We start from the raw sequence: 24,792 nt of genomic DNA, 5'->3' as shown, positions 1-24,792 counted from the left end.
ATATAATTTGGAATAACTTCGCGTCGTTTTTTTCAATCTAATTTTATTAATCTCAAATTAGACTATGCTAACACAATATATTCAGATCCTATGGTTGATCTTGGTAATTTGCAGTAATCTATAGACGATGTCTTACAAGTACCTTCATCTCTTGAATTTTTGTTCTCTATTTCACCGGACAATATTCCACCAATTCTTTTAAATACTTTGTATTATATTTAACCTTTCTTTCAGTAATGGTGAGTTTTTAGATGAGTGGAAATACTCTGTAATAAATTCCCTTCATAAATCAGGTACAAAAAGTTCGATTGAAAATTACAGACCAATGCAGTAAATTCCTTAGGTTTTCGAAGCTGTACTAAAAAAAAAAAACAAATTGTATAATCTTATTCAAAATATCACAATAACATTTCAGTTTACCAACATGGTTTCTTACAAAGTAGATCCAAAGTCAACATTTTCAAATTTTTGTCCATCACAGATGGAAAAGCGTTCTCAAGTTGACACTATTTACACTGATTTTTCAAAGGCTTTCGAACGCGTTCAACTTAGTGGTCTCTTAAAAAAACTAGAAATATATGGATTTCATTCTCAGCTCCTAATGTGGAGCTATTTAGTAGGTAGAAAACAGGTGGTGAAAATTGATAATGCCTTATCTAAGGAAATTATAAATTTTTCGGGTGTTCCTTAAGGTAGTCTTTTTAGACCACTTCTTTTTATCATGTTTTATTAACGACTTACCATTACATCTTACTTTTTTTAAATGTCTTCTATTTCCTGACGATTTGAAAATATTCAGTTCAACAAATTAACTTAACGATGCAAAAAAGTTCAAATTGATTTAAATAATTTAATAAAATGGTGTAATATCAATGGGCTATATTTTAACAACAAGAAATGTAGCGTTGTAATATTTTCTAGAAATCGCAATGCATTATACTATAATTATAAACTTGAAAACGGCATTTTACAAAGACTTGATAGCCATAAGGATTTAGGCGTAATCTTCGATTCTAAAATGAATTTCTCAAATCACATAGACCATTCGATTCTAAAAGCTCTATGCTAGGGTTTGTTTTTCGAAATTCTATACATTAAAAGATCTTTATTCTAGTCTCGTCAGACCACATTTAGAATATTGTACTATTATATGGAGCCCCTTTACCGCGTCTAGCAATTGTCGTATAGAAAAGGTTCAAAAAAGGTTCACAAAGTTTGCAATACGAAAAATATACATATGGTTATTCAAATGTTCCATCTTATGAGACGAAATGTATTTTAATTGATCTAAAACCTCTTGCTCATAGAAGAAAATTAAACTCAATAACGTTTGCTTTTGATGTCTTGAATTTTAATATTGAAACCATCTGTATGTAATCAAGGCACGGGTTAATGACGAGGGGTACTCCAAACTAACGCACGTCACAATTTTGTATACGATTTTTCGCAAAAATATGCCTCTGATACAAATTTTACTTACCAGGCTTCTGCTAAAGCGTGTATTCGATACTGTAGTAATTTCACCACCGGAAGAGTTAGACAAAAAGAAATATAGGCATTTTTTGTGGTCCCCCGGTATAACCACGATCTTTATAAGCTCTACAAAGGTTTGGATGTAAATTAAGGTCAAAACTCGTCGACAACTTTAGTTCGGCCATGCTCCAGTGAAGGGCAATAAAGCGCTTAGTTTCGAACAAGGGTGGATCCAGGCTTTTAGTGAGGATGATGTCACACACTTACCATAAAATCTAATTCAGGGTTTATTTTAATTTTGTTTGAAAATGCAGCTTTTCCTGTCTATGATGAGAATATGGAGACCAATTCTCTAAATTATATTACGGTGATGACGAATCGAATGCCACTATAAGGGATATAGCATCATTCAAGTTTGGCGACGTTTTATAACAATAATAATTCCACCTACCGGACTTAGAGGAAGTGAAGATAGCTATATCCAAACTAAAGTCCAACACAGCTGCTGGAGTTTACGGCATCGCTGCCGACGGAATTATTCAAAGCAGCAGGCGATTACTTGGTAAGGAACATGTAAAAACTCATCAACAAAATATGGTCGAAAGAAAGCATGCCTGATGAGTGGAATCTCAGCATTGTTTGCCCAATAGTCAAGAAAGGAGCCCATTCGAATTTCACCAACTACAGAGGCATGAATCTCCTGATAATCGCTTATAAAATCCTTTTTGCCACATTATGTGAACGTCTGAAGCCGTTTGGCAAAAATCTGGTATGTGTGGACCAGAAAAGTCCACCACTAACCAAATATTCACATTACGACAGATCTCTTAATCGATTAAAAAGCCGGGGATGACAGCATCTATATGGAAGAACTTTACAAAGCAATTTCTAAATTTGCCATCCATGTCAAACTTATCTGTTTGTGCAAAATGACTATGAACAATGCACTCTGCTCTATTAAGGTCGGAAAAGATCCCACCGATACGGTTGATGTCACTATTGATTACTTCAACATAATTATGGAAAGAGTTGCGCAAAACTCCTGTCAGGGATGGAGAATCAAAGAGCTATCCACTAAGTCAAGCTTCTCCATCAAATGCTGCAAATACTAATTCTTTGAAGATTTATTATCACAATGCCAGTGGAATTCGAACAAAAGTGCCTGCTTTATTTCTTGCGTCAAGTCATGTTGATTATGACATCATTATTATTGTTGAAACATGGCTATGGAGCGGAATTCTAGACACAGAGATATTTGACAACTCATACATGGTCTTCCGAAAGGACCGCTGTAACTCTGCAGAGGATCGTGGAGGTGGTGTAATAGCTGCTGTCCGCTCTTGTATATCGTGCAAAATAGTGACTCTCCCCATCACAGATGTTGAACAAATTTGTTTTTCAATTAATCTTGAGCCAGGTATTTTTATGTACTTTATAATTAGTTATATTCCGCCCAAAAGTAGTATTGAAATTTACGAAAAGCACTTGGCAAATATTGATTATGTGAATAACTTAAGTAACAACTTGCAAAATATGTGTGTAGTTGGCTTATACCTAGTAATTTAAAAAGAGATATTGAAATTTCTTTTATTGATCACTTGTATGCTCTCAATTTATATCAAGTAAATAGAATTGTTAATGATTTATTCAAAATTTTAGATTTAGTATTTATTCATCATTGTAGTACCCGTAGCATGATGGTTAGTGCGTTGGACTGTCATGCGAGGGGTCTTGGGTTCAATCCCAGCCTGTGCCACCTTAATTTAAAAAAAAAATAATTTGCGCGGGTACTGCCTCTTGCGAGGATTTGACAAATCCTTCAAGAGTAATTCTTGTCATGAAAAAGTGCTTTCTCAAACTAGCCGTTCGGATTCGGCCTTAAATTGTAGGTCCCTTCCATTCCTGACGACAGTACTCGCAAACAGGAATGGTTGAGAGTTGTAAGTCACTAGGCCCTGGTTCACAACGGACTGTTGCGCCACCCCATTTGATTTTTTTTGATTTATTCATCATGATGAATTTAAGGCATCAGTTAATCAAATAGTTCCTTTATCATTGTTAAACAATTCGATACAATTCGATTAAGGAACTATATATTGAATTACAATTGTACAGTTATTTAAGAAAAGTAGATCACAATGTCAATTCATTTAATTTTTCAAAAACCGATTTCATTGGACTCAATAATTACCTTGAAAATGTTGAATGGAATACCGAGTTTCTTAATTTAAACTTGATGAATACTTTTGATCATTTCTTGTGCATCTTAACTAATGCTTTTTATTTATTTGTGCCTTGTAAAGGGTGATTTTTTTGAGGTTAGGATTTTCATGCATTAGTATTTGACAGATCACGGGGGATTTCAGACATGGTGTCAAAGAGAAAGATGCTCACATTTCATCATGAATAGACTTACTAACGAGCAACTCTAGCAAATCATTGAATTTTATTACCAAAATCAGTGTTCGGTTCGAAATGTGTTTCGCGCTTTACGTCCGATTTATGGTCTACATAATCGACCAAGTGAGCAAACAATTAATGCGATTGTGACCAAGTTTCGCACTCAGTTTACTTTATTGGACATTAAACCAACTACACGAATGCGTACAGTGCGTACAGAAGAGAATATTGCGTCTGTTTCTGAGAGTGTTGCTGAAGACCGTGAAATGTCGATTCGTCGCCGTTCGCAGCAATTGGGTTTGTGTTATTCGACCACATGGAAGATTTTACGCAAAGATCTTGGTGTAAAACCGTATAAAATACAGCTCGTGCAAGAACTGAAGCCGAACGATCTGCCACAACGTCGAATTTTCAGTGAATGGGCCCTAGAAAAGTTGGCACAAAATCCGCTTTTTTATCGACAAATTTTGTTCAGCGATGAGGCTCATTTCTGGTTGAATGGCTACGTAAATAAGCAAAATTGCCGCATTTGGAGTGAAGAGCAACCAGAAGCCGTTCAAGAACTGCCCATGCATCCGGAAAAATGCACTGTTTGGTGTGGTTTGTACGCTGGTGGAATCATTGGACCGTATTTTTTCAAAGATGCTGTTGGACGCAACGTTACGGTGAATGGCGATCGCTATCGTTCAATGCTAACAAACTTTTTGTTGCCAAAAATGGAAGAACTGAACTTGGTTGACATGTGGTTTCAACAAGATGGCGCTACATGCCACACAGCTCGCGATTCTATGGCCATTTTGAGGGAAAACTTCGGAGAACATTCATCTCAAGGAATGGACCGGTAAGTTGGCCACCAAGATCATGCGATTTGACGCCTTTAGACTATTTTTTGTGGGGCTACGTCAAGTCTAAAGTCTACACAAATAAGCCAGCAACTATTCCAGCTTTGGAAGACAACATTTCCGAAGAAATTCGGGCTATTCCGGCCGAAATGCTCGAAAAAGTTACCCAAAATTGGACTTTCCGAATGGACCACCTAAGACGCAGCCGCGGTCAACATTTAAATGAAATTATCTTCAAAAAGTAAATGTCATGGACCAATCTAACGTTTCAAATAAAGAATTGATGATATTTTGCAAATTTTATGCGTTTTTTTTTTTAAAAAAGTTCTCAAGCTCTTAAAAAATCACCGTTTAGAACCAAAAAGAATGGATCCAAACCCCCTTGGTATAACAAAAAATTAGCTCATCTTAAAAATCTAAAAAATAAATCTTTCGCCAATTTTAAAAAATCAAATAGTACGGACGACAAAAATATTTTCTGTAAATTTCGTAAAGATTTTATGGTGCTTAGTAAATTCTCACACAGAAATTATATCTTGAATCTGGAGCTTGATTTAAAGAGCGATCCTAAACGTTTCTGGTCGTTTATAAACTCTAAGCGAAAATCTCTTGGAATCCCAAATTCTATGAATTTCAATAGCGATGAATCTACTGATGTTCATAAAACTCTGGAGCTTTTTGCTCAGTTTTTTGAATCGGTGTATTCTAATGTCAATCCAAACTTTCCTCAACCTCCTCGGAACGGCCCTAAGGTTGATATTGGATCTATACATTTGGAATACTCTGATGTTTTAAGCGCACTTAACTCTCTTAAGCCAAATTCGAATCCAGGTGTTGATGGCATCCCTGCCTTAATATTAAAAAGATGTTCTAAGTCTCTTTGTGCACCGTTGCTTACAATTTTTGAACTCTCTTTGTCATCTGGGATATTTTTAGATGAATGGAAATCTTCTTTCCTAATCCCCATTTTTAAATCGGGTTCTAAAAATAATATTGAAAACTATAGGGGGATTTGCAAGTTGTCCGCAATTCCGCTTAAACTAGATGCTTTTGGAATCCATTCAGTCTTACTGAAATGGATTTCTTCATTTCTAACTGGCAGGGTTCAAAAAGTAAAGATTCAGGAATATACTTCAAGATCAATCAAGTGTACGTCTGGTGTTCCTCAGGGTAGTCACCTTGGCCCATTGTTATTTATATTATTCATTGATGATATTGTCAACTATGTCAACTTTAGCAAATGTCTTATATATGCTGATGATCTCAAATTATTTTCAAAAGTAACTTGTGCAGATGACTGTCTCAAGCTGCAAAAGGATCTGGATAATTTATCTCACTGGTGTAACTTAAACGGTTTAAATCTAAATATAAAAAAGTGCTTCATAATTTCCATCTCTCGAAAAATTCTTACTTATGAGTTTATCTATTCTCTTGATTCCAAGCCTCTTCAGAGAACATTAAAAGTGAAAGATTTGGGGGTTCTTTTTGATTCTAAATTTTCATTCTCTCTTCATGTTGATGCGATTGTTGCTAAAGCTAACTCAATGGTAGGGCTCATTAAAAGGAATTCCGTTAATTTTTCCGACCCATACACCCTTGTATCATTATATACTTCCCTGGTCAGGCCAAATCTGGAATACGCGGATGTTATCTGGAATCCTTGTCAACAAAATTTATCTGATAGAATACAGAGTGTTCAGAATCGCTTTACAAGATATGTATTTTACAAAATGCGTTGGAATTTCTATCCTTGTTCCAAAGCTAGGCAAAGCTTTTTAGGATTGCAATCTCTGAGAGCCAGAAGAACAACTCACGATATTGTTTTTGTGCGGGATATTCTTTGCTGCCACATAAGATGTCCAGAATTACTCTCATTTATATGTATATATGCTCCAACGCGGCCATTGAGGGAAAGATCTCTTCTTTTTGAGACCAGACATAGAACGAACTACGGAAGTAACGAACCAATTTCAAGGTCAATTAGAGAGTTCAATAAAATTTATGATTATGTTGACTTATATCTCTCCAGAGAAAAATTTAAGAATGTATTATACTATTTATTCTTAAGATATTAAGTATTTGTTATTTATTGTTAAGTACATTTATAATATTTATTTTTGACTGAAATGTAATCTGTTAAGCTTTAAGCTTGTAGATGAAATAAATAAATAAATAAAAAAAAAAATAAATAAATAAAAACTCAACCGTCAACATTAGAGCTACAATCTTCTAAAGGTTCAACCTATTATTTGAATACGCCGATGATATTGACATAGCTGAAAAATTAATGCGTGATATCAGTGGAGCGTTTTTGGACATTGCGACGGAAGTGGAGAAGAGTTTAATGGACAATGAGGCCAAGACCAAGTATATGCTGTCATTAAAAAAGATATTGAACGGCAACGTCTTGGACAAGGCGTTAATATGGACAGATACAACTTTGAGGTAGTTAAGGACTTTGTCTACTTAGGCACCGATATAAATTGAGGCATCGACACTAGCGCTTTGAAAGGCAATTGAGTAACGTAAAGTCGTCTCTTGAGCATCTTAAGTCACCATCTATAAGACGCTCATCTTTTTGTTTCTCATTTATGGCGCTGAGACTTGAACCCTGTCAAAGAAAGATGAGAGCTTCTTAGAATGCTTTGAAAGAAAGCCCAGTCTGCATAGATCTTTAAACACGATTATGCTGGAGAACTATCAAAAAAATTCAAATTCTTGTCTTGAAACTTTTCAAGAAATGAAGAACCCAAACAATTATGTTTTTTAATTTAAAGAAATATATTTGATTAATAAACTTGTTGTTAAAATTTGAACATAATACAAAATAAGAAGGTCCCATGAAAAAATATCTAAGGAATTCGCTACCTTAACGTTAGAAAAATTGAAAGGTTTTTTTTGTATTACTTTTTAAAATACGAAAAAACCTTTAAGGCTTTCTAAATTAATGAAGTAGCTTTTTTGCAATAAAATAAATGATGGTTATCCAAATCTATAATCCTTTCCTTCAATATTCACTTGAAATGTTCATATTATTAAATATAAAATTAGAAAAAAAAAATATTGTTGAAAACGGGTATTTTTTAAACTTGAGCCAATAGTTAAAACTAAGGTTTGGATTCGAGCTCAGCACTAAAAAAATAATTCTAAAACGTATCAATATACGAGATGAAATTTAAGAACAACATAAAAATACTTACAAATAGACAGTTTCGACAGCATTTAACAAGGCCGTAGTATTTTTAACATACATAATGCCAGCCCTTTCGGTTATTCCAAAAGCACTGCTGCGATCTTCTTCGATTCGGAATTTGAGCTTAGTCACATTTATAAGATCCATCATGTTTGTTGGTTGTATTACTCGATTCCACTGCATTGCCATCCTATAGACGTAAACATCCTTAGCAAAAGTAATCGGCAGTATGCTTAGAGCTGCTCGTCCAAAATCGAAACCAACTAATGACTCCTCTGAATTAACAATTTTTGATGGTTTTCTATGCTGCCGTGATGAACGTAGAGCTTCCGCTGTTGGACGATTCGATTCGTGTATTTTACTCAAATCCGTGTGAATACATATATTAGCTTTTGCCTGATATTAAAGAAACATAACATTAATCGAGAGATAGTGTTTTTTTATTAACTACTTACTGTGTGTGGATTTATACTATCAACAGTAAGATCACTTGCTTCTAGAGCAAAACAATAGGGAGTTATGTTCAGTAAACCATTTCGAGCAAACACCAGCTCTATTTTGAAATATAAAATGCATATTAGTTATGTCTGTAATTGTTTAAATTTAATAAATTATATGACTCACGGCAGCTGATAATTGAACTTCGCTTTTCATTGTGATCGGATTCGTATGCATTGCAATTTGGACGAATTAAGTCAAATTTGTCGTTTTGTACTTCGTACGTAATATGAGAATTTGCTTCTAATGTATCTGCATCCAAAAAGTAAATCCTTTCTCCGATTGGACCATCCTGCAATGAAAAATAATTTAAATTTTTGTATTGTTTATTATTGTACTGAAATCTCAAAACATCAGCCTATATAATAGAAAGTCTCGCTTAAATTCGAGAACAGTTTTGTCTAGTTTTGGTCTTGAATTATTTGTTGAAATCCAAAAGGTTTAAAAGGTGAATAAATATGACAAAAACTGATATACACTAAGCCACTAGTTGAAAAGAGAACATCAATACAACATTCAAGTATTGGTTGAAACAGTTCGTAAAAATATTGCAAAATTATATCAGCAGCAAAAAAATGGGGTAAGAAACTTTGATAGAAGTTGTGAACAGTGGATTTGGTGGAATTTATTTCATTTATTTATTTCTCCCGGATTTGCGTATAACCAAGATCCAATAAGTATGCAAATTGATTATTTGGGATGGAATCTCGATGAACATAAAAGGTCACTGGACAGAACGTTTAAAGATCTTTGTGACAACCAAAAAAATGTTTAGGTGGGGCCATGATTTTATTGTAAGATGATTTTTGTTACACTCTTCCAGTTGTTCCCGGATCAACTATTGCCGATATATTAAACGTTGTTTACATCTCTCAAAACCTTCCTTCAGTTTGTGCTGACATACATAGGAAAACAATTTTGCCAACACTAAGTAGCAGTTTTTAACTAAATTGCAGTAATTTTCAATTTTACGTCAGCTGAATGATGCAATTGTGGGCTTGTTACCTGAAGAAGTCGTTATTTTCAAAGCCATTTTTTCTGCCTTTCTTAAACAAAAATGTACAAGTAAGTACATACACTTGTGCTATAGGTTAAATATTGGTTTTGTGAAAATAAATACAAACCGGAGGATTCAACAAATAACTTGCTTTGTTGGTTTTTTATTTAGAAGGGAAATCAGATAATTGTATTTTTTACTTCGGAAAATTCTTTCGATATCAAAGTGTTTGGTAAGTTTGTAAAAATAATAAAGTATTTGTATCCCGATCTGTGAACATTGCGTAGGACTATTATTCTAAAAGTCTTGGGTTCAATTACTACTAGAACTAACTGCGAGAAATTGACAAGCAAATTACATGACATGAAGTTCAAAAATAAATTCAAAATTGGGTTTAAAATCATTTAATTGCAGGAACTTTACATCTCGGTTTAATGGAAGTAAATTCTAACCTGTTTTTTACTATTTTTGTAAGTTTCTGACATTTTACACACTCATTTTTTAAAAATAGCTTTTAGAAACTTTTTGAGAGGGGGGATAAGCACTGGAATATTTATTTTGAATATTTTTAAACGTAAACTGCCCTCCAGCTATATGATTCAAAACAATTTCAAATTTGTCCTATTTATATAAATTATAATAATTGGATCTAAGATTTTGATGAACTACAAAACTTTTTAGTAAATAGTGATTTAGGTGATCTCAATGGAAGTATTAGAAATTTCCATAACTTTCAGTTTCTGGACGAATGATGGGCGGTTTTTCTGCATGAGAATTCATTAGATTAATGTCTTAACGAGAAGAGAAAGTTGTTAATAGAAATGGTCAAACGTTTTTTTTTTGTATTGAATGGGGTTACCAACGAAGATACTAGTGGAAACTAGAAACATTATTTATATCAACCCAAGAATTCTCTGTTGTTAATTTTTGTATATTAAATAGAGATTAGCTGGATTTAATCAAACGTTTTAAAGTGCGCCCTGCTAAGTTTTGAAATCATTAACGAATTTCAGTCTCATTTTAGTTTCAGAAAAAATAATACAGAAGTTGAAGACTCATCTGTAAGCGATACAAAATTTTGGGTTGAAAACAAGTCTATTGGGTATAGCCGAAACTTAAGTCAACTTATAAGCTATGCTGATGTTTTGTTTCCAGACTGTTTAGAATCTGCAACAGTTCCTACACTTGAATAAATAAGGCATTCACCACAGCATAGATTTCGTCCTAAAACAAATCCTTCTTATATCACTTTATTATGGGTACCCCCATTTAGAAATTGGCATGCACTTGCTAACACATAATTTACCAATAAATCCAAATGCAAAAAACAAAACGAATCTTAAAAGGGCTACAAGTCTAGAGCTACGTAAAACTTTCTTAACATAACATTGGGTGGTAACAGTCATTTTCGAGATGACGTTTCAGTTTCAGATATAAGTTTAATATTCGAAATACGAAATGAATTTTTTTAGCCTTACTACAGACCACATTTAACAGACATTGACGTTATTTGTTGTAACTCTGGAACTTAAACCAAAACAAAGATGTTTGTCATTTTTAGGGAAGTTTTCATATTTGGAGACTTCATTTTGACAAAACTTTCTTTTCGTCGGAAAAATGTTTAGGTGCATAAACGGGCAGTAAGGTTGAAAACTGTTATTATGCTAAATTTCAAGTGCAAAAAATTACAGACATTTTTTTGAGCCTGTTTGAGCAATGATTCTTTTAAATTTAAAAAAAAAAATATATTTTTTAGCTAGACTTAAAGCTCCTATATTCCATAACTTGACTTATTACAGTCCACCTTTTTTCCGTTTTAACTAACTGAACTAAAAATCTACATTCTATTTCTTCAGCTTTCATTTCCGTTTTATAAGTACATATTTTTAAAACTACGTATTTGTAAGCAATCATTTATCAATTACAATTTTGAGCTATTTCCTTTTTTTTTTAGTACAACGTGTTTTTGTAAACTTTGATTATAGAATTTAGTGTTGATTGAGGTTTTGACTTTTCTCGAAATAAAAAATTTGTTTCATGGATTACATTTAAGATTGTTTTAAATTTAAATTATTCTGATTCGATAAATGCACATACGTTTTTCAATGGATGCAATTCATGTGATAGAAAACTATTCAAGGAATTTTGTGTTAAGATTTAACAAGGAGATTATTTTGTATATGCACAGTAATATATATAAAAGTTAAAAATTGTTATGGATTATTGACCACTTTTAAATTTGATGTTATTTCTCTTATTTCCGGTTATTCCACATTCAAATTTACTAAAGTCATTTATGTTTCCAACTGATGCATTATCATTATACATTAAATTAACTTGTGAATTAAAGTTTATTCCAAAATCGAATTTTCTCTCAAAATCTTCTCTTTGAAAGAGATTAAAATACGTATAGTTAAACCAATTTCTAATATCTTAGAGGCTGGAACTTTATATCTTTGGCAGGAAGCCATGCAATTTATTAATAGAAAAATCTTCCGTTGAAAAAAAAAGGTTTTTTGAGACCTCTCGGGCGGCAGCATCAACGATGGCAGCCAAGATGTGACCATTGGTAGGCTGTTTAACTTTGTTTTCCAAATCAAGAACAATTTTACGTGCTATTTGTAAAATGTTTGATTTTTTAAGAAATTTAATTTTTGTAAGTAAGCACCAATGTAACCTTCATCAACTAAGAGCAATTTCATGTGATCAAGCCTTACCTTTAGAAACCCATGTGAAATGAATGTGCTCAAAGAAAGGATAATATACATATGTAGTTACACTAGAGGAAACAGTTGCAGTAATAGCTTTAAATGCTATAAAAGTGTAAAGGCGTATAAATTCATTTATTATTGAAGTATTACCCGTGTTCTTCAGCTCGCTTGGGACTAGTTTTGAATATTTGGTATACCTTTTAAAAAGGAACAATAATTGCTTTCATGAGGATTTATCTAATAATATGAACTAGAAGAGTTTAAGCATATTCATGTATGTACAAAATTGTAATTAATTCAACAAAGAATTTGCTATGAAGAAGTCGCATTATTATTTTAATAACATAAAATGACGAATTAGAGAAGATATTTGTAAGAATTTAGATTTTATACTTTGACGTTAAGCAAAAAGGTCTTAAGTCAGAAACTGGTCACACAGGCTAAAAGAATTTTAGACATTAATATCACAACAAATGTGATTTTTTTCTTATAGTCTAAAGAATAAATTAATACTATATTAAGCAGTTGTTTTAGGCTCAAGTTTGTTACTATTAAACGGAAGAGACAAAAAAGGGTCGCTAAATCAAATTAAAAACCTAAAATGCAATTTTTTGACTTAAGACTTCGCCAAGGTGTTAAAATACAAAATTTTCAACACTCCATCAGAGGTTTGAGATATAGACGATTCAAAAAGCTTCACGACGACTTATGGACGTACAGACAGCAGACATTTCCTAAAATGTTTTTGTTTTAACTCTTGTTTTCGCATTTCGATTGTAAGCGTTACAGCTAAATCTAACAAAGATGAAGCTTAAACAACATGGTAATGTTGAAAGTTGAAATACATTGCCTTAAATGTCTTACTTCTAGAAATAACAAGGTCAGGATACTCCATGTCTTGTTGAAAACGAACTTCGGACGACCCAAAAGTGTTTTGGTTTTGCCAACTGTGACTACAAAATGTTCACCACCTATAGATTAATACATCTCATCATTCAAATTTTAGGGTATTTTAAAAGAAAAAATTTCCAATGTTCATTATCATTTAAACATCAAATAAACTTTGTACAAAGTGTAAAGGATTAACAAAATAAAAAATGGGCCGACATAAGGGACTTACAAGTAAGGCAAGTTTCTATATCTGATCAGCTAGCTGCCAAAAAACGGTCTTCCAATTTGTTAAGAAAAGTCTTGCTAACTTTAATGTCAAAATGACAATTGATCATGATTTTATTAACTTCCCATAGGAAGTTATTGTAATGGGTCCGATTTGTCAAATTGAAAATTTTGACATTTCTCGACGTTTCAAGGTCCCTAGAGTCGAAATAAAAGATTTTTAGAAAGATGTCTGTGCGTGCGTGTGTACGTACGTTCGTACGTCCTTACGTCCTTACGTCCGTACGTCCGTACGTCTGTACGTCCATACGTCCGTACGTTCGCGACGTTTTTTTCGTCGTCCATAGCTCAAGAACCAGAAGAGATATCGACTTCATATAAACTTTGTTATACAGATAATAAGGCAGAAAGATGCAGAAAGGGCTCTCAAGAAAATTGCGTGGGTGGTTTTTTTACCATAGCAGTTTAAAAAAAAGGTGAACATTTTGGTTAAACCTTAATATCTTACGAACCAAAAACGCTAGAGACTTGAATTAAATTCTATATAATAGACTGTAACGTGATCTCAAAGAAGTATATTTTTTGAAAAAAATCTATCTAACGGTTTTTTTCTAAATCAAAAAAAACTAAAAAAAAATTTCTCACCTCCTAAATTTAACGACTAACATATGATTTCATCTCCAAAACAATTTTGAGCAACGGAGAATAATGTTTTAAAAATCTGATAAAATTTTGAGAAAAATCGAATTGACAGTTTTTTTTATAAAAAAAAAATAAAAATCTAAAAAAAAAACATTACTCAAAGTTCGTAAAAATTAAATATCGATTCAAATATCTTTCAAAAACTTGAAATTTAGGCTTCAAACTTATTTATCTTATAAGAAATATTGTTTTCAACATTCAGTAAAATTTTGAACAAAATCGAATTGGCAGTTTTTTTTATAAAAAATTAAAAACCGAACAAAAATTAACAAAAGTTGGTAAAAATTGAATATGGATTCAAATATCTTTTCAAAAACTTGAAATTTAGGCTTCAAACTTATTTTATCTTATAAGAAATATTGTTTACAACATTTAATAAAATTTTGAGAAAAATCGAATTGACAGTTTTCTTACAAAAAATAAAAACTTAAAAAAAAATTAATAAAAGTTGGTAAAAATTGATTTTCGACTCAAATATCTTTTCAAAAATTGTAGACATTGGCTTTTAACTACTTTTATCTTTCAAAAAATATTGTTGTTAACATTTAATAAAATTTTGAGAAAAATCGAATTGACAGTTTTTTTTACAAAAAATAAAAACCTTAAAAAAAATTTATAAAAGTTGGTAAAAATTGATTTTCGACTCAAATATCTTTTCAAAAATTGTAGATATTGGCTTTTAACTACTTTTATCTTTCAAAAAATATTGTTGTTAACATTTAGTAAAATTTTGAAAAAAATCGAATTGACAGTTTTTGTACAAAAAATTAAATACCTAAAAAAAAATTTAACAAAAGTTGGTAAAAATTGATTTTCGACTCAAATATCTTTTCAAATCTATAAAATATTGGCTTCAAACTAATTTTATCCTATAGAAAATATTGTTTTCAACATTCGATAGAATTTTGAAGAAAATCGAATTGACGGTTTTTTTTACAAAAAATAAAACTCTAAAAAAACAATACTAAAACTTGGTAAACATTTACTTTCGACTCAAATAGCTTTTCAAAAATTAAAAATATTGGCTTCCAACTTATCTTATTTTATAGAAAATATTGTTTTCAATATTCAGTGATTTTTATATAAAAACAGTCCGTTTTTTTCATAAAAATAAAATCTATAAAAAATAGTACGCAAATTTGGTAAAATCGATACTAGTACATAAAGACAAACTTTTAAGCAAGACAAATCGACAGACTGGATGGGATGTTATCAGTTTGGGTCGCATCCCAGCCTCTTTTTTAAATGAATGCTGAACTTTATTACTCTGGGATTTAAATATGTTTTGCAAACTTCATTCTATATTTTATGTAGAAGACACTTTAAAAGAAATAATTAATCTTTACAAAATCTTTGTAGCTTTGTAGTAACAATTATGCTGTTGATGTTTTTGCACGATTAACTAAAGGGAGCAGTTAGTAAAGTAAAGTTCTGAGCAATGAGAAACAGTTCGTTGAGAACTAGGGCCTATTGACTTACAACTCTCAACCATTCCTGTGTGCGAGGAATGTTGTCAGAAATGGAGGGGACCTACAGTATGTATGCCGAATACAAACGGCTAATTTGAGAAAGCACTTTTTCATGACAAGAGTTACTCTTGGAGAATTTTTCAATTCCTCGCGAGAAGTAGGACCCGTGAAAAGACTTTAGATGACATATGCAGGGATTGAACCCAAGACTTCTGGCATGACAGTCCAACGCACTAACCATCATGCCACGGGTTACAAATGTAGAGAAATGTACTAGGTATACTAATATCTCTACGGTGCTGAGTTTGAAATGTATCACCCTTGAAAAAGTAACTACAGTAATCTCCGCTTAGTTGCACCTCGCTTAATTGACTATTCGTACTTCGTAGCAAAGCTTTTTAGAGTTTATTGAACCCTGCTTAGTTGAATTACTCGCTTAATTGTTCTTGAAGAAATTGAAAGAAGAAATGATAAAGCAGAACAGACAAACAATTCTTTTTGTCAACAATGCTGCCTGTCATAAGAAGTTGGAAGATTTAAAAAATGTAAACGTGCAGTTTGTACCCACAAATACAACGTGCATCATAATAAGGAAATTACAGCCATCGAACGTGGCAAGACTGTCGCAGAATTCTTGAAGTCGATCACATCTTTGCAAGCAATTAAGTTGACACTGAAATGTTTAAAGAGTAAATTTCTGGAATGAATATTTTATTTTTTAGTTGACCTACTCGTGCAATTATACGTGTTTCACTAACTGAGCAGATATGTCAATTAAGCGGGGTTTCACTACTTGAACCACTCAGATAAATTGACCGAAAAATCTGAAAAAATGATATTGTAGTTCCCTTCGCCAAAATGTACTTTAAAAGAATGCAGTTTACTGCAAATAAAGTAACGTATCGACGGTTAACTATGAATACCTCCTAACAAACATTTTTTGTGAAAATCACTTTTTGATTTAGTTTTGTTAAGAATTACCATCTGCACCGGTGAACGCATTCATTATGTCTCCAACAGCTGTCAAAATATTGTTATTGTCATTTTTTAATACCTCCTATCATCTTCGCGTCTAAAATATCTCCTATCATCACATTTCACTCATTGTTTTGCTGGCGCAAGGACCCACAAGAAGTTTTTGCTCCATATTTTATTTAATGTAAGTATTTGTTTAGTTTTCTGTTTTTTGAAGAAATTAGTGTTTTTTAGTACCATAGTTATAAAGTTTTTCGATTTTATTACAATTATAAACAATTAAACTCACAGAACTTGTGCAAAGTATGATAGGAGGTATTCTGTTTGTTACAACTGGTACCATAACATCTCCTATAAACGGATTTGTATTGAAATTTTCATTTTTTTATTTCAGTTCTTAAATAAGTTAATGACTCGTCGTACCACAAATTAAGGTTTTAATAGACCCTTCTTGGTAGGTTAATTAATTTATAGAATGCTCTTTTAATTTATTATTTAAAAGCAAAATGTGCTCTCGAGCGAAGAAATGCCTCGAAATGGCGCGGGCTCAAACGGCTTCTATCTTTCAAACAAAATGACTATTGAGCCGGTTAACAGCATCTTTTCCAGTACCAATGAAATGTTCATTGAGCCAGCCTCCACAACTCCTAGCCACAACGAAATGACTGACGAGTCGTGTCTTGATGTGGGATCAGTGGTTGAAGTGCATGAACACCAGATCATACAGCTAGAGTTTAATGATACATCGGAAACTATAGAAAACAATGAGCTATTACTTGAAGAAACATTAGATCCACCGCTCGATCTTCAAGTACCAGAAAATGTGGACAACATTTTGTCAAACGATTGTGAGTATGGTGACATGCAAGATGGAAGATTTGGAAGTAAAAAGGCCAATATTAAAATTGGAAACAGAATAAAAACAAGCAACTTCGAATGCAAGGACTTCAATACCTTGGCTATACAAGGAAAAATAAAATTATTAAACAAGATACGATTCTAAAAGCCAGAGTCAATGGTGCTTCTTGCTTTTCTGAGTAAAAAATCTTCAAAACGATTCTGTAGTACGTTTACTGAAGCCAACTTTTGAAAATTTTTGGACTAAAATGGATTGGTCACAACGGAAAGTTTTCGTTTACAAGAACTTAAAGAGTTCTTACCTGAAGACTGTAGACATTTTTATGAAAACTTGTCATTTAAATAATAAGTTATTCGTTTTTGCTTAATTTAATGTTAAATAATAAGTTATTCGTTTTTGCTTAATTTAATGTGAAGAATAGAAAAGTTTGTGATATTTTCTCATGAATTAATATTTGTATTTTTTTTTTGTTATTATAAATTTTATTTATTACTAGCTTTTTACCCGCGGCTTCGCCCGCAGTGCAGAAATTAATTAAGTATGACAGATAAAGGGTAAGGGTATAATAATAGAAATGAGTCGATATAATAACTAAATTTTATTGCTTGGCTGGGATCAACAATTTTTAAAAATTACTACAGACAATGAAGTTTCAACACCTTAATATATGCTTATTGAAATGCAACAACAAATGTTTAAATATATTTTACCGTAACAAAAATAAATAATTCTGAATTCTAAAGAAAGAAGAGTCCACCACTACCGGAGTCTATTTTACGTGAAACTTGATGGAAAACATGATTTTGCTCTGGAAGTAATTGAGGGACTAATTCTGCCACTTGATGTTGCAGTGCTATGAAATCATAATCTAGCTCTCGTGCAATTTCATTATCAAAATCATCCACATTGTCTCGTATAAGGCTGGACATTCCAAAATCATCTAATTTTTTTCCAACCATCGTAAAAACCTTGTTTTCGATTATAATTAGCGTTTTATTGTAGACATGTTCATTGAAAGTAATGTCTGTGTGTACTTGCTGCAGTTGATGTATCTTCAGCTATGTATTCTTTGTACTTATTCCAAAGAGTTTGAGGGTTAGAAAGACCGCAAGAAGATAAAAGCGTAGCGTAAAGTTCCCTGATTTTATCTGGCGATCGGCATTGTACAGCTTCCTCCATAGTTTCATCCCAATGATTGTCATTTTCTAACAGTCGCTGAGCTTCACATGCTTCTCGGTAGGTTTGACATTCCTGACCATTGACAATTTTAAGTTCCGTAAAGCTAATTGGACCTCTAACATGATGCAACAACATGCGCAGACATTCGTAACATGTACGGTAAATATAAAAAATTAGGAACAGTTGAAACTATATTCAATTGAATTAGATATTGAATTAGATATTGTCGTCACCGTCGGTAATACAGTAGGTTGGTATTACAGTATTCAGGGTTGAAACTTCATTACTATGATGCTAGATGGCGTTGAAGTAGCTAAATTTGACGATATTTTAACAAACAATTTTCCTATTTTTCGTATTTTTTTAATTTTTTTTTTAATAAAAAGTATCCTATGTTACTTCTAAAACCTTCAAGAGTGTATGTGCAAAGTTTCATGATGATCGGTTAAGTAGTTTTTGCGTGAAAGCGTAACAAACAAACTGACATTAGCATTTATAATATTAGTATGAAGTATGATGTTTTTAAGTTTTCGATTCCTATTGCTATGAGCATTATCATTTTAAATCAATAAATGAATTCCTCTTATCAGCATAAAAAGTATTTTTTTATATATGAATATCTCCTAAGTTCTTTTTTTTATTCATAGTTAACAGTCGTTATGTTATCTGAACCTGTCCAATATAACACTGAATTGATTAACTGGAGGTCAAAGGACCTTCCGTGCGTTAAGAAAAAATGCCACACAATGTTACTCTCGAAAATATAAATGTATCTACATTGATCTTTGACTTTAAAAAAGTTTTGAACATTATCTGCCATTCATCAAACTTGCTTCCTAAATTACTTAAAACTGGCAATTAAAAATTTTAAATGACAGCTCTTACCTAACATGTCCATGGCGCCTTAAGCATTTAAAAAGATCGTACTACATATATTTTTTTTTTCAAATTGAATATAGTGATATAATTAAAATCGAAAATAAAAATACTGGGTAAATAACAATGACTCAAAAGACATAACCAAATGTACACGTTTTAAATACTTAATTAAACCGCAGGCTAAGTAAACAGTTTTGTTTATACTGAATTTGGACAAATATTTGGAGATGAGACACCTGTGGTTTGTTCTTTTTCTTACTATGGTTCAATTTTGTCGTTCTGCTAAATTAAATGTTCAATAAAATCAATAATTCTGTGTTAGATTTCATCAGAAATCCAATATGTCCTTTTTTAACGACAGGTTGAAAAGTAAATTTATTAAAAAAATAACAATTTGAATTCTTAATGTTAATGTTTAAACACAGTGCAAGCTTAAGAAGAATATGGATGGTTTAAAAGCAGATACCTTTGTACATTGGTCTTAAAATGTTTAATATTAAAATGGGAGGGAAAAACAGCGTTCTGCTTCCACATTCTCGATGTGGGGTTAAAAAAAGAATCTATATAGGTAGTTGAAAGTACGTAAGAAATTGGCTTCAAGGGTAAACTGATGAGCATTCCTGAAAATGAGAGATTTTTGAAGGCGGACTGCAACTCCGTACATTGTTCGTTAAAATATCGGTAAAATAACGAAAGGTTTCGGTTATAGTTTTATCGCCATTCGCACCTAACCAAATAACCGAGTTATATTAAAATTTTGGACGAATGAAGGTTTAGTAAATTACAGCCACCTCATAGGGGTGAAAAATGTCTTGCATTATCGGAGAAATCCTAAGCACCTAGTAGCATTTTAATTAATGTCTAATATGCGATCATTCCATAAGAGGTGATCGGTTATACACGTAACGAAAACTGAAAGTTGATTAGTTTCCTCGAAGCAAGTCCCACTTATGGCTGCGACGACAAAAGACAGCATTAAGTTTTTGAAGCATTTAATTCTATACTATTAATTACCTCATTAAACAATGTTGTTGAGAACATAATTAAACTTCTTATTTTTGCTGACGATATGAAGATTTTCAAAATAATAAAGTCAAACCATGATCGTATTCTTTTACAAGCCGACATTGATAGTTTCACATTTTGGTGTGGGAAAAATAGCCTTTTACTCAACCCTTTAAAATGCCAGACTATAACTTTCACTAAAAAACTAATCAGTAACGTATTTGACTACTGTATATCACAGCAAAAACTCAGTCGTGTCCCCACATTTAAAGATTTAGGTGTACATTTCTGTTCCAACTTAGAGTTTACACATCACATTAATGTTATTGTTAATAAGGCAAGTTCTATGCTTGGTTTTATAAAACGCTGGGCAAAGGAGTTCAATGATCCCTATGTTACCCTTTCTTTGTATAATTGCCATGTTCGTCCTCATCTTGAATATGCTTCGCAGGTATGGACTCCCTATTACGAAATTCATAGAAAACGTATTGAATCAATTCAACATAATTTCATTCGCTTTGCCCTAAAAGGTCTTCCTTGGGAAGATCCCTATGATCTGCCTCCCTATGAACACCGTATTCTACTTCTTCAAATGCAATCTCTCCATCAAAGGCGTGTTAATAATGACTTAGTATTTTTTCATCAACTCATTAATGGTGAAATTGATGCACCTTATTTGCTATCTTGTATACATTTGAATTACCGGGCGGAACTCATCACCTGCGCACGTTTGATTTTATACATATTGACTTCCATAGAACTAACTATGGCAAGAATGAAGCTTTAAGTCGAATGAGCATTTTATATAACTTAAACTGTTCATCGATAGATTTAAATTTAAATAAGGTGGGATTAAAATCATTGTTTAGAACCAGTGCTCCACTATCGTAATTTTTTGTTCTGTAATAGTTAAATGCTAATTTTGTTTTGTATTTTGTGCGTGTGTTAGGCTGTATTTGTATTATTTTTTACTAACAACTAACACATGCACTTATGATGAGCCTCTGATCGTAGTTTGACGCTTGCTATAAGCTTACTACTTTCTGAAATTCTGAAGTGTAAAAAAAAAAAATGATCTTATCATACGCTGCCCTTCAAGTTCCACATACGAAGGAAAAGAATGTGAATCTAGAAATCAATATGAAAAGTTAAGGGAGACAAGAGATCGTTTTTGATAAGGAAGAGTGCCGGAGACAAAACGGAGCCCTGGGGCACACCAGCATCTGTTTTATGAATTTCAGACTTGAAACCATCTAATACAACTTGTATTAAATGGTTAAAAAGGTGGTTTTTAATACAATGAAGAAGATATTCATCAGTTTCAAAAGCACGCATTATCTAAAAGAGAACTTGGTTCCAAATTTTCAAATTTGTTTGAAATATTAAGTACATAAATACAAGAATCTTACTCATTCCAAAACGGACATACTCCCGATCATTAAGAAGCTTTTGTTCTTCAAGATATTTCTTAAACTGATAATTTATCAGCGTTTTCATGACATTGGAAAGAAGGGACTTGAGTGCAATTGGACGATAGTGAGAGTGAGAAGAGAATTCGCTGTTTGCTGTTTTTCATCCGTTTGCAATGATACCTGTATAGTATAAAAGATGGAAAAGATTACGCAAAATGTTAATATTCTTTCGTTCTCTGATATTGAAAGAAAAATATGCTTGATTGTAAACAAAACCATTTACTTTAATACATTTAAGTCATCTTCAAGAGTTGAGCTGAGGATTCTTACAAATTGAAACTATTTGACATTTCAACATTGAAAGAACGACGGCGTAATATCGTTATTTTGTTACAAGTTAATAACATAATAATAATCTTGGGCCGTAGGAATGATAAAGGTCAACAATTGCTAACAATTGAACTTAACTCTTATTTAAATGAACCCTAAGTGATAGCCATGATGGTGCGGGGGCGAGCATTATTTTCGATCCAACATTGAAGTCGAAGTTAAGACGATTTTAAATAATTGTTGCCCTTTCTCTGTACCTTTTAATGGTAGTTTTTATTGCATTCAAATCATTCATTATTTTTACCATGATTTTTTTTTTTAAATTGTTCTTCAGTATCCACTCCACTTTCAAGCATTTTGTTTAAATATTTCTATTTATAAGAAATAATATTTGAATAAAAGCTACTGTTATTAATTAAAACTAACAAAAACAACTGAAAGCAATCCAAGCTAAATAAAATATTGACTTACTGAACGTGCCGCTTTATGTCGCAGAGTTTGAAGTTCATGCATATTGTTATAACATCACCAAACAAAAACACAAATGGATATTTAGAATGATAAAAATAAGAACATATGATTAAATAACACAAATTATTATTTATAAACGTTTTTTCCTGTTGAATGAAACGTATAAAAACTTAAACAATTTCTATTCAATCTTATTAGAAAAGAAATTTTAGGAACGAAGACATCATGAAGTTTTTTATATTAATTCTAACCATTTTTACCATTGTTCATGTTCACGGACAAAGAAGACCATTGGGTGGTTTAATAGGACTGACTTCTGGTGGTATGGGAGGTCCACCTCCACCACCCGGTGGAATGGGAGGTTCACGTCCACCACCACCATCCGGTGGAATGGGAGGTTCACCACCACCTCCACCACCCGGTGGAATGGGAGGACCATCAGGCGGAAGACCCCTTTGTGAAATGGGAAAATGTGATAAGCCATCAGGAATGGAGGGATCTACTCGTAGACCACCAACAAAACCTTGCCGGACCACAATGGCTCCAATTGTTTCCACCGAAGCTCCAACAGTTGAATCTACAACTCCTTCAGTAGTTCCAGTTGTTTCTACGGCAGCTCCATCAGTTGAGTCTACAACTCCTTCAGTAGTTCCAGTTGTTTCTACGGCAGCTCCAACAGTTGAGACTACGTCACCTTCATCGGTCTTACCAGAAACTACAACACCCTCTACACAATCGACAGAAGCAAGTATTAATATTACTACAGAGGCAGGAGATTATTATGATGACGATGGAGTTGAATTTCCCACTGAAGACTTGCTAATATATGAATAAAAATGTTATAGCTCAGTAAAAATAATATTTCTGCAGTTCTTGAAAAAAGTAACAGATGATGATAACAGTGATTTTTAAAGACTTAAAACCAAAACAAATATTAACATATGAAGTAAAAATTCCCCAAAATTGGAAGGTGCAACTATCCACAGAAAAATATGAGCTTTCAGTTGATACACTAGAATTACGATCTCTGTCGTGAAGGACAGCAGAAGAACAAAAGGGTGTCGTGGCTGCAATAACGCTGTAAACTCGCTTAGCTAGGGCTCTGCTTGCCGGAATGTGGACCTTTTTTCTAAAGTATTAAATTTTCTTTGAAAACTAGTATTGTTTGTTTTTTGACCAAAGTGATTTGGAAGTTTTGACACAAAATATTTCTATGAAATCAAAGATTAAATAGTGATGACACCCTTATCATTAATGTACAAGGGCTAAAATTGTCATTTTATTTGAATAATATTTTTGCTATAGCTTTCAAAACCAAATATAATTTTGTTTTAAATTGCTATTTATTAGATTCTAGCCGTTAAAGGTTAAGTATACATAAGTTAGTTAGTAAGCTTTCCTGAATCAAAAGAAACAAAGAGAAATCAAAAGTAACTTTGTCTAATGTGATATACGTGATAAATGATAAATATATTTCAAAAAATTGTTTTCGTTAAAGTAAATATTTGTTATCATTTATTTATTGTTTTAATATGATTTTGTTACCTATGTGAAATATGTTTTTATTAGATAAAAGACTTAACAGATTCTGGGCATTGGACACCCGCGAACATGGGAAAAGCTAAGCTATTCTAGGTTCAATCCCGTTACAAATAATCCTTCGTATATCCTGTTACTTTATCGAATATGTTTAAATTTATTTTAAGGAAACAACATCGTTTTTTGGTTCTCGATTTATCCCTTGACAGAGTAATTGATTGTCATGTATGTTATTTTCTAAATCAGGGTAAATATGTACTTGCAATAAGTTCACAATTACTTTGTTCTATTATTATAAATAATATTTCTGCAAGTCGCCATCTTCCATCTTTAATAGAAAATTATGCAGGAAGTCTGTTCTATACTCAACCCGCCAAATAAAAAAGAAAAGCCTAATGGTAAGCAACAATGATAGGCCCAAAAACAGGAAGCTCCTAATGATATGCTACTACTTAATGATCTAAAAAAAGAATATATCATATTTAATTATAAGTATTACCGGCGGATCTGTTGAGAATAAGATATTTTATCAAGATAAAAAGTAGCTTAAAATACTTTCTAGCCTCGTAACCATCTCCACGTGTTAAATTATTGCTTCGTTGTTACGTGAAGGATGGGCAAACAAACAAACAAACAAGCAAACGAACGGACTTTAACATTTATAAAATTAGTAACGGGTTATCCATTTTGCGGTTTTAAAAGTATAGGGGTGGAATTCGACAAATATGTATGCCAAACTAAG

The 24,792-nt window shown here is 32.4% G+C and overlaps 1 protein-coding gene across 1 annotated transcript in view; it reads right to left on the bottom strand.

Moving 5' to 3' along the window:
• Positions 1 to 24,792, bottom strand: part of LOC129951095 (proto-oncogene tyrosine-protein kinase receptor Ret) — a 113,180-nt gene that overhangs the window by 4,335 nt on the left and 84,053 nt on the right. Inside the window, exons 3-5 of the mRNA XM_056063105.1 lie at positions 8,533 to 8,698; positions 8,364 to 8,461; positions 7,916 to 8,304 (exon numbers count right to left, since the gene is read on the bottom strand). Coding sequence (XP_055919080.1) covers positions 7,916 to 8,304; positions 8,364 to 8,461; positions 8,533 to 8,698 — 653 coding nt within the window. The remainder of the gene's footprint in view (positions 1 to 7,915; positions 8,305 to 8,363; positions 8,462 to 8,532; positions 8,699 to 24,792) is intronic.

The sequence above is a fragment of the Eupeodes corollae genome, chromosome 3 (genome assembly GCF_945859685.1).
Source record: "Eupeodes corollae chromosome 3, idEupCoro1.1, whole genome shotgun sequence".
NCBI classification, from domain to species: domain Eukaryota; kingdom Metazoa; phylum Arthropoda; class Insecta; order Diptera; family Syrphidae; genus Eupeodes; species Eupeodes corollae.
This window is presented reverse-complemented; position numbering and strand designations above follow the sequence as displayed.